The following is an 11,698-nucleotide window of genomic DNA, read 5'->3' on the forward strand; positions in this document are numbered from 1 at the left end:
ATTTCTCGTCAGTTTTCGACACTTTTAGTATCGACTGAAAGAGAAAACATAAGCAAATATGCTCATGATCAAAATAAACGGAAAAGAAGAATATAGAATATCAAAATCCCTCTCGAAGTTCGGTATTGTATTCAAAAATATTCCTTCACGTTTGACGCCAAAAAACTAACCTGAAATCTTTCATGCCCCTCTAAAATATGGTGAAGATTATGTCCGCTAGTATCACAATAAGGGCACATTTTCCCATCTTCATTTCAATACGGGTCAGGAACTAGCAAAATTCAGAGACATGTCTAGCGTCGAGTTTAAAAAGATTATCCTCGCATTCGCACCGGAATTCCGGGTCTGTGATTGGTCGAAATCTGTCGCAAGACGCGGCGTGTCGCATTGCGTAGTATCCATTGGCTGCTGACTCAATGCTGTGAGTTTTAAATGTTAGGTTCCAGATTGTGATCGAATTTTCACTCTCTATACAAAACTTGAACTTTACACAGGAACCAATGATGTGTATGTGAGTGTGCACTTACAATGACCCTGAACAATGGACCTGGCTGCCACCTGTCCCGAGCTCTGCTGCATACACATAAATGCTTAATCAATTATTCATGTGGATTGCCCCGAGCACTGCTAGTCTGAATTCTTGACACAGGGTGAAATGCATGCACATGAAAGAAGTAAGCACATGTTTCCATGTGCTTGCACACACCACATTTCAGAATGAACAAAGACTAGCTGCGATGGTGGAATTCCTCATGAAACATTCCAATCCTGGTCATTGTCCACGACCATTGTCTGGGTATCAACAACACATTCCACGCGTGTTCATTCACTACCCCACTTCCAGTAAGAAAACATAATTTGCCTTGTTTTCAACAGGAAAATTCACAACCTAAAAAATGGTGCCCCTCTTCGTTTTTTAATTGATCATACTCGCTCAAGTTTCACGATTGTGAAATCGAAGAAATTACGGAGATCTATTTTCAATACCAGTCAGGAACTAGCAAAGCATCAAACTATCATCTAAAAGCTCCCTGAACACTGGCAAAATAATCGTTTACTTTGATGCTAAAATGGACTACTATATTGACATCAAAAATAGGGAAGTTAGGTATCAAATTAATGAGCATAATCAGCTCTATAACTTAACTAACCATCCTGGGTCAAACAATGCACTGCGAAAGCTATGAAAGCTGTTGTTGCGACCTCTGCAAAAACTCTCGCAAAGTATCGCGAAATCTCGTCAGTCTCAAGGGCACAAACTGCGTAAACGTGATTCTGAATAAAATTGTCGTTCGTGCCTCATTATCGCACACGCTGCGGACTGACTGTTTGTTATAATCATGTGAGCTCTAATAAAAGGTTATTGCTTAACTCCTAAAGTGCCATGGTGTAAACCCCATGTGTGACACATTATTTTGAGACTGCAACATGGTCATGCTTTTAGGAAACATTATGTTTTTCAAATCTATGGAACTTTACTAGATTTCTGTTATCCTGGGCATGTAATGAGCAAAGTTGCAGAAAAAAAGAGGCATGACTTTTCACACAAAACAGTAACAGAAACATACAGTGTAGAATTTACTTGTTAATCCAGTAAGGGAACATCACTTGATAGTCAATCACCACAGTATTAACCAGAAAAGCACTCCGAGAGCGCAGACCTCCGCCAAGCAGTTACTTTCCATCGATTATCTTGCTCTTCCATATGGAGATCAGTGATTTCCACCCACTGAAAAATTGCCCGAGATCCCCAATATAGAAGCCTTTGTTACGTCATAAACCCTCAGATGCGCGGCGCACCTCACCCTAGCAGAAACTAGGGCATGCACTTTAGTGCATGCATGCAAACCTCAATACGCCCAGCCTGAACTCCCAAGTTCATTGACCCTACCTGCCAAAATATAAAAAATCCTTTATAAATTCCCCCAAAATTCTCGGATCATTACCAAAAGTTAATTGTTTGGTACTTGTGTCATTCTCAACCTTTCCTGCAAGTTTCATCCCAATCCGTTCAATACTTCTTGAGTTATTTTGCACACAGACAAACGAACGAACGAACGAACAAACCAACGGTAACGAAAACATAACCTCCTCCCTTGGCGGAGGTAAAAATGCAAGCTACATGAGACAGGAATGGAATCGTGACAACCGCTTTCATTTTAATGTGGCATTCGGCGATTTATCAATCGGTTTGGGAGGGTTTGTTGCGTTTGAGCAGAACATGCAAACTTGGCATGCCATCTACTGAGTCAGGCGTGCGAACATGGCATGTAAAGAGTTAAATGATGAAGATCTAGATAATATAATGTCAACAAGTTGTGAAGGGTAGTTGCTATACCTAGACAAAGACAACCTTTCAATGGAGAATTCCAAGGATTTGCTAGTCTTTTAGAACTATGCTGGGGCTCAGGTAGGTATTTGCATACAAATATTTTAATATACAGTGTACATGGCAATACTGAGTGGTTGTTGTGTTGTTTTACTTGGAGAGAAAGGACACCTGCACTTCCAGCCTGAAACTCTCCCTGGTCCAGGTCTAACATCATTTCACCGCATGATAGCTCAGTCTCGGTCTTGTCCAATATCATGCAATCACAGTACAAGATTCTCTTGTTCCCCTTCGTTCATTTCTACTTGGCTAGCCCCAAGAACCCAGTGTCCACCTCTAGATGGGTCAAGTCCCATGTTGCACCAATGAAGCAGTCATTTCTCGCATCAATTCTGCTTGGCCAGCCCAAGGAGCTCTGCGTCTGCCTCCAGAAGGGTCAGGTCCCGTGTTGCACCCACGAAGTGATCAGTCAGTTCCAGGTCCTTTAACCGAAGGCGAACCTTGGCCCCACGGTGGTACTTCCTGTAAATACATCACAAAAGATCTTTATAGTGACTTGCACAATTTCCATATTTATACAGGGGAACATCTGTGTGAGTGTATACGATGTAGTTTTGGTCAAGACCTAACTTCAGGTTTCTAATATTTGTTGTTGTTGTTGTTGTTGATGAGATGAGAAATCTCTCAAGAAATATGAAAGAGCATGTTCCAAGAGGGATTTATTTGATGAAAATTGTTTTTAAAATACTTGTAGCAGAGATATCCAAAACAGAGCATTCCTAATAAGTAATAAAAGGAGGGACCTTATTTCTTACTGTTAAATTTAGGATCACTTTTTTTAATTTTGTTTTTGAATGTCTCAGCAATTCCAAACCGATTTTCATCTAATAAACTTTGAATTCCTCTTAAATTGGCATGCTCTGTACTACAATTTGTATTTCATAATTGGTTTCTTGGTATCTCGCAAAAAGTTAAGCCCAATTCTCATCTCACCGATACTGTGTACAATCCCTTATAAAGTTCAGTTCGGGAAACCCACTCACAAGGGGGGCCCCTCCTTATAAGTAACCCGTCCCCCTTATAAGTAACCCCGTCCCCCTTATAAGTAACCCCCGGGGCACCCCTTATAAGGAGTCTCCACGCTTTTTTGCAATGCAACGCGAAAATGAAAGGACTGCGGCAATTCGCTTGATTATGTCCATAAAGCTTCACAAGTTTCCTAGTTACTCACGAAATTTGAGCAAAATCGGTTTGAGGCATCATATCTAAAATCATGGATTTAAATGCGATGTCAAAACGACCCATGCGAATGCTGAAGTGCGAGCGATTACTGGCGTGAGTGTCGCCAGGCGCGGCGGCGCGGTAATGTTTGAGTGCAGACGTGGCGACTGAGTACGGAGACTTTCGTACTCAGTCGCCACGTCTGCACTCAAGCATTGCCGCGCCGCCGCGCCTGGCGACACTCACGCCAGTAATCGCTCGCATTTCAGCATTCGCATGGGTCGTTTTGACATCGCATTTAAATCCATGATTTTAGATATGATGCCTCAAACCGATTTTGCTCAAATTTCGTGAGTAACTAGGAAACTTGTGAAGCTTTATGGACATAATCAAGCGAATTGCAGCAGTCCTTTCATTTTCGCGTTGCATTGCAAAAAAGCGTGGAGACTCCTTATAAGGGGTGCCCCGGGGGTTACTTATAAGGGGGACGGGATTACTTATAAGGGGGACGGGTTACTTATAAGGAGGGGCCCCCCTTGTGAGTGGGTTTCCCGAACTGAGTTTACTGGTGTGTGCCACGAACGATGCCCACTACACTTTACACCTTTCACAGAACCTGTCCACATTGTCATTATACAAAAGTGTACATCTGTATCTATGGCCTACTGTATTTTTTCTACTGCTGTAGGACCTATATTTAACAAATATCTGGGTCCCTCCCTTAATCTGTGACATGTTGCCCAAAATCAACATGATGTACACTGTAGACATGGTAGAGGAGTTTACTGTAGCAATCTAGCATATGAGTGCCTGACCCTGGGGCGCTCCTTGGACCTTGTACACAATTTATACGCATTGAGCTGATCGCAGTAAATTACTAAATAAGCAATAAGTGCCCTACTAGTATTGTACAAGACAGGTAAATACATGTAGAGGTCTACACAATTTTATTTCATAATCCACTCACTCAGCATTTTCCTGGGGTCTTGTGCACACACAGTGGAATTTTCCTCCAAAGTCTATATACAAATCATCCTCGACAATGTGAAAAATTTTCCCCAGGACAATCTGATTCTGTATTGCACCGATGTGTACGTGAGAAGAGTTGCGGAACAACTCCGCGAACGGAATCTCGTCTTCCACCGGATCGCTGTCCGGCTTGTCTGCCCAATCTTTACCGGTGTCAACTTGCGCGTGCCGGGCGAAGGCTTTGGCGAATCCACTCAGCCGCGGTCCTGTCACCGACGAAGATTCCGGAGTTTCATCTGAAGGTGAACTTACAACTGCCTCATTATCGTTGTCTTGAGTTTTCGTATCATCACTCAGCTGACATTTTGGTGAAAGCAAAGCCACGGAAGACCGACAAAACAACAATCTCCTACAGACTTGACGAGACACCATACGGACCCGTGTAGGCACGATGGAGGCGGCCATCTTTCTTCACCATTACACAAACACACACACACACACGCACCAATACACACACTCACACATACAAAATACATACCACCCTTACTCACACTATATCTCATATTACTCTCAAATGCTATTGCACACACATACATCTCACCATATATATATATTTTCGTAACTTAAACTCATATGTTGTAATTAAAGATCATTATATTGTTTTTTTTTTCTTTAAACGAAAACATTATATGAGCAATTATTGAAAGTTTTCTTTTTATGACTTATATGATACAGAACTTTTTGGCCAAAATTGATTTACAAGACAGTTGTATATTATCCATACTTGGTCTATTTCATATGCTATCCTTATGTATACATTGGGCAAGCAGAATTATATGTTATGCAATATGTACCTTTGAAGTATGATGAATTTGTCAATTTGTAATATGTAATTGAAATTTTTTGTCTTGTTCATTATGTGGACTACATGTAAAAAAACCAGTGAAAAGAGAATTTCCTTTATGGACAATAAAGCAATTCATTCATTCATTACGTACAAACGTACACGTACGTGAGTACAGTTCACACACACCGACGCAACGGCCCACCCACGTGCGATACATCCATCGCGACGACCGTCGTGTGTGTGTACAATCAGGGAGGTGACACCTCTCTGGTACATCATAATGTACATTGCTGAATAGTGTTAGTTGTGTTGTGGCCTACGGATTGATATTACGTCGTACGGGATAAACAGCATGAGACCACTGGATTGAAAATCCGCAATCGTGTTTCAAGTCATCAACATGGCTCACAGGGTAGCAGAAACGCTGAAGTTTCTTCAGAATGTAGATGAATTAAAGGTTAGAGTCGATCAGTTATGTTAGAAAGTCAAGATATCCGGACTATGCAGGTGCTGGTGCTCGTCGTTATTTAAAGTGTACAGTCCCACACCTTCATTTTCATGTGATGTACACTGAATTAGTTTGAAGCTGTAGAAAAAGCTTGGCTCGACCTAACCACACGCAGCCGCTGTCTCTACAGCGGCTGCGTGTAGCTAGGCTCGACCAGAGGCCGTGCACTAGCACAGCCTGTCGCGTATGTCGCGACTAAACACTTGTGTACAGCGACAGGGCTGTGTATAGAATATAGAAAGCTAGTCTAAGTTTACTAACAGAATACGGAAATTTACACGCTAATATTGTCCACGCCTTGGGCTACTTGGCCTATTCATGCTAATTGATTGTACGGCTACACTAACCAATCAGTCACCTTTTTTTGTATGCTGACACAAAATTGAACCTACATGTACCGCAGATCTATAATAGTCTATAGAGGTCTACAGTCTACTACAGAACTGGCAGCCACTTATTTGTTCTGTAGATGACACCGATTTACAATGGTTTAACGTTAGACATATTACTTTATATGCTTGGAACCAGTTGGGTTTATAGGGCGGTTATGATAGTTCGTTTATAATTATACTATTAATAGACCTTAATTTGATGTGATGATTTATAGGATTAGGATTAAGGTTAGAGTTATGTGTTTAGTCATAGACAGAATTTGTGCTTGGCTCAGCGTGCAGATATTTCAAAGGAAAAATTGTCCGAGGAGAAAAAGCCGTGGAACCATCAGCCATCTTCATTCATGATCTTTGGGCAAGGAATAACAGGAACACTGTTCAATAGGAACAACAGGAACACACAAATGTGGCATTCAACATTGGTCAACATCCCTTTAAAGAACAAATGCCATGGGTCATGCTAAAACATCATTCTACTCTCATGTCCAAAGCAACAATTATTTTGATTGTAAATCAATAAAATGGATGTAAATTCAATTGCTACATAACTGGTAGATACAGTGTATAAAGAAGAAGAAGAAAAAGAAATCATAAAACAAAAACAAAGAAATGGCTTGGAAAACTTGCTGAACTTGTTTCTATGGGGGGGGGGGGGGTGGGTACATTTTTGTATGTTGCACCACACAAAGGAAGTGTCACCACTATGGGTGCCCCCCCCCCCCCCACACACACACACACACACTTCTTTTTCTTTTTTTTTTAACCCTGGAGGTGCATGTGGCACTACAAAGAAATAGATAGAGACTGAAGTGTTACTGTATTATTATTATATTATTATTTTTTATTTTTTTGCTTGTCAGCTGAAGAAACCCGGAAGTGGAATGGAAGGTGAAAGATGAGCTGAGCACCTTTTTTTTTTCTTGTTAGCTCATGAAAACCCGGAAGTGCCCCCCCCCCCCCCCCCATTTTTAAAAAATACTCCTTCTGCCCTGTCTAGAACAGGCTTCACTTTCATTGGGAGCCCATTCAGTCGATGACGGCATAAAATTATATTGGGAATGTGGCAAGGGATGCCATAAACTAAGATAGAAAATATGTCCCTCTTCAATCGTTTGGCTGGCAGGCAGGCATGCAATGGTGATTTCTAACAGGGACAATGTGAAGATCAAGGACTGAAGAACCAATGTTAGCTAAAATGTGATAGAATTTGTTTGTTTTCATCCCCCCCCCCCCCCTCCCATATCTGCACCATAAATATAGGCCCATCTGTTGATGCGTTTAGTATATACTGTACATTGTAATTTGTACTAGGGTATTTGTTACAGAAGTAAAGAAATTCTGAAGCAGTTGTTTGATACAAGTGTATTCATGATTGATTACTGCAGTGATTGTTTGGTTTAATATGAGCATAATATTCACAGTGTAGAATTTGTTTTGTTTGTTTGTTTGTTTCCGTAATTCAGAATCAGCCTCGTCGAGGGTGGCTACTTAGAGGACTGTCCAATGTGGAGAGTGTCTCAGATCACATGTACCAGATGGCTGTCATGGCGATGCTCGTCTCTGACAAGATGAATCTTGACAGAAATAGGTGAAACAACAATAACAACAGCAGCAAGAAATGTGTGCAAATTTACCCCTCACTGTGTACATGTAATAAGACATTAAATTGTCAAGTCTCAGAAAGCTCTGTTTCTGTGGTTTAGTGAGCAGTAAATCATGAATTTCACTTAACTTTCCCATGCTAGAAATGCATGATCTGTATTTATAAGGTGCACAGGGCCTACAAAGATTCTTTCCCATTATCATGTTACCGCTCTTTTGTTTCAACTAAACATTTGAAATTGTTTGTTTCCATATTGCTGAATTTGTTGAAGCCTAGTAAATACTAACTTCATACCTGATCCTTAAATTGGCAACGCATTTGAAAAGACTGAAGTTCAAGCTCCTCACAAATTGGCGAATCCTTGGAAGTTTCTAAATGGTTATGTGCAGGATATAAAGAATTTAATCAGTTCCATTAAATTGTGGCAGAATATTATGATATGCATTGAAATTCAAGAGTTGCCAATTTAATAAGAACACAATGATAAAATTTACAGCAAAACATCCCAGAAAGTGATGATTTATTAAAAGTTGACAGATGTTTTTGTTTTTTGTTTTTGTTTTTGTTTATCCTTTGGTCAGGTGCATCCAAATTGCCTTGGTCCATGACATGGCAGAATGCATTGTGGGAGATATCACACCAGCAGATGGTATCAGCAAGGAAGATAAACACAGAAGGGAAAAGGTGAGGGCTTTTTTTCATGCATACTCTGTATGTAGGGCTTGGCATTGAGATAATTGGGTGTGTTCTTCAAGTAGAGCCAACCACACCCAAGTCGAATCCAATGGGACTACTACCAGAGATTATTATGGGCAAGAATGTTCTGCCACTGAGGTCAGCCTAGGTGAAGTTGACTGTGCTGTTTTACCACACTGGCAAAACTACAGTATAAATGCTGGAATTCTAAAGAGAACTTTAGATTTGTGTCTGAAGGTGTCACTCTCACTCCAGTGTTGCTTGGTAACCATGAGTTGAGGTCATTTTACCTGTCTCTACACCACCCCTCCCCAAATTGTGACCGTGCACCTCAAAACGAACATAAAGTCGCACACACTGATTTTGCGTGTGGACTGAAAATATTTAGTGAAATGGGTCAACCTAGCCGAACTTGACTTTTTCATATTTTCTGAAAGAGCGGGTCTTCTTTTACGTTCTGCTAAAATTTGGTATCATAAAACGGGCAGGAAAGTGTGTTTTTTTAGCAGTTTATCTCGAACGGTTTTGGTAGAATAGTGTGATTAGGTGTGTCTTTAGAATCCCTTTTTCATTCCTGAAAAACCTTGTCCACACTCGTCACTTTCAACTCTAATAACTTTTGAAAGGATAGTGCTACTGCTTTAAAAGTTGGCATTAATTATGGACAGAATGTGTTAATGAGGCATGCTTAATTTCAGTTTAATCTGATAATCTCTTCATTGTTGTTACTCTGGTGGTTTACTTCCTGTGTTTTGTCCCATTCATCGCACAGCCAGCATGGTTTGGTAAAGATTAAGCGCTTGAATAGACACTGTACTTCAGAGCCTCTTTTCTCAGTTTACACTTTTCCTGAGTTTGTGCTTTCTTTCCAATATTTAGATAGGTTAAGAGATTCCATTTGATTTGAGTTATACATCATTTTAAAGCTGAAAGTCTGCTCTTTCAGAATATGGTCTTAACTAAAAAGTCATTTCTGGCGACTTTTTGTTAGTTTTGAGGTGCAGGGTCACAATTGTGGAATTTGTATCCTGTTCAGAGTTGGAAAGATGAAAGGCAGGGAACCTTTTTTTTTTCTTTCCAAATAGATGAATGTAAGAGGCTCGGATGTTGTTTTGGTGTCGTTTTATTTTTTATTTTTTTTTTCCCACCCCAGCAAGCATCATAGTCTGTTGTATGAACCCCCTATGAATTCAAACCCCAACTACAGAAGCATTGGGCAGTAAGGAAATCTCTTTTGTGGTTGTTGTAGTTGTAATATATTATGTCCCCTCCTCAAGTATTATATAGATTTTATGATATATATCATGTATTCCTGTGCTAAAATTAGCATATATAAGCACGGACATTGTACTGTTTGTTCTTATTTCATTTTTTTTTTTATTTTGTATTTGTGCTGTTCTTCACATAGAGATGTTCATATGACAGGTTTGATAAGCAAAACATTGCTCTTGTCTTTATGATGATTGTGTGTTTTTCTTCTAAGGAGGTAATGGAAAAACTTGCCAGGCTAGCCGGCCCAGATGTGGGACAAGATTTCTATGAGCTGTGGAAGGTAATGGCATCTAAGCTGCCAGGTGTCTATGACATTAGATTACAGTGTGCATGGCTTTGTTCAAATGCTATTGTAAGTCTCAAATCCTAGCATTTAATAGCTGACTGATGATTATTTTGAAGTTATTCACCCAGGAATAACATTATATTTACACTTTTAGAGCAGGAGAGGTGTTGACAATCACATCATCAGCTCACTCATTTGCATACACATATCCAGTGTTCAAGATAATTTGATAACCTCCATACTTTTAATATGTGTGTGTGCATTTCTCTTCATTTCTGTTATTTCTTGGTTTTGCATTGTTATTGTTGCTGTTGTTGTTATTGTTTTGTGTGGCTTCATGTATACCTTCCTTTTTGGTCAATTTTCCTGGCATGCACTGCCAAATAGTGTCTGTGCCATAAATGCGCTATGTTATATATAGTTCATATGTTTGCATTCGAAAATCATGTACTAGAGTTCAAGATAGCTGGAATTGTAGCTGTGTGTGAGTTGCACCCTTCTGCTTCTCAAATCGACAATTTATGTTCTGTGTAAAACCCTCTGTTCAAAGGAATATGAGGAGCAGTCGACTTCAGAAGCTCAATTCGTCAAGGACTTGGATCGCTTTGAGATGATCCTCCAAGCATTCCAGTATGAGAAAAGGGAGGGGAAACCAGGACTTCTACAGGAATTCTTTGATTCAACACAAGGTAAAATTCCCTCAGTTGGTCTACCTTGCTAAACACCTACTTATGATTAATAGGGGAAAGAAAGAACATTACTGATGAGTATATAGCATGAAAGTTAATAACAGAAATAGTCGTTGAGACTTGATGGGCTCATTGAAAATGTTTCCAGATAATGAAAACAAAATTAGGTCCATGAATACACATCTGTTGGCTACAGTAAAGCAATATTTGAAGGGTGAAGGTGGTTGTAAATTGCCTGAGATTTCTCGAGTAACATATGAGTATCTAAGAAACTCTCTTTAAACTTTGCAAAAATAGTTGATTTAGTGTGCTTTTTCTGCCTTGTTTTATTAGTGGTCTTTGTTTTCTGTTTACAGGCAAGTTCCAACATCCCACCGTAATTGAATGGGTGAGAGAACTGTACAAAGAGAGGGATACAGCCAAGAATTCATCCAGTGAACAGACCTCAAGTTGACAGATAGCCTACAAGTATCTGTCACAATATAATTATAATAGCTTCTCTTCTATGCTATTGATATTTCAAGACCAACACTTGGATTTGTGTATAGCATAAACCTGGTGCTTTTATTTATTTGTTTAGAATCCCTTTCTGTGTGCTCACTGGTCATTTTATCTTTTGAGTCTACTTCCAGGCATTGCTTTACTGCACCGTATCATTAAATCCCAGCATTGTACACGAAGCTTTTTATAGTTGTAAAAAAATAATGAGTGCATCCATGTTTTAGAAGAGAGTGGTACATGCTTGTGTTTTCAGTGCAATGTCAATTTACAGTTGTAATGTGATTTCACATATAAGTAGTCATGTGTAATGGCAGTTGCACTTCACTTTTAGGTTGGATAAAATGAATATTGTAAAATGAGCTGGTTAACAATGAGAGGTTTAATC

At 39.8% G+C, this 11,698-nt stretch overlaps 2 protein-coding genes across 2 annotated transcripts; one reads left to right on the forward strand and one right to left on the reverse strand.

The window, feature by feature from the left end:
• Positions 1-2,715: 2,715 nt before the first annotated feature.
• LOC139736552 (small ribosomal subunit protein bS1m-like) lies at positions 2,716-4,984 on the reverse strand. Its single transcript, XM_071647302.1, has 2 exons — positions 4,518-4,984; positions 2,716-2,851 (listed from the first exon to the last, which is right to left on the reverse strand). The coding sequence occupies exons 1-2, from the start codon at positions 4,982-4,984 to the stop codon at positions 2,716-2,718; spliced, it is 603 nt and encodes a 200-aa protein (XP_071503403.1).
• A 782-nt stretch (positions 4,985-5,766) lies between these two features.
• Positions 5,767-11,266, forward strand: LOC139736560 (5'-deoxynucleotidase HDDC2-like). Its single transcript, XM_071647308.1, has 6 exons — positions 5,767-5,823; positions 7,730-7,854; positions 8,451-8,553; positions 10,049-10,117; positions 10,674-10,812; positions 11,169-11,266. Exons 1-6 carry the CDS (start codon positions 5,767-5,769, stop codon positions 11,264-11,266), a joined length of 591 nt encoding a protein of 196 aa, XP_071503409.1.
• The last annotated feature ends 432 nt before the right edge of the window (positions 11,267-11,698 follow it).

Source organism: Diadema antillarum, unplaced genomic scaffold (assembly GCF_040938485.1).
Source record: "Diadema antillarum isolate AM-2024a unplaced genomic scaffold, OU_Dant_1.0 seq00000652_RagTag, whole genome shotgun sequence".
Classification (NCBI taxonomy): Eukaryota; Metazoa; Echinodermata; class Echinoidea; order Diadematoida; family Diadematidae; genus Diadema; species Diadema antillarum.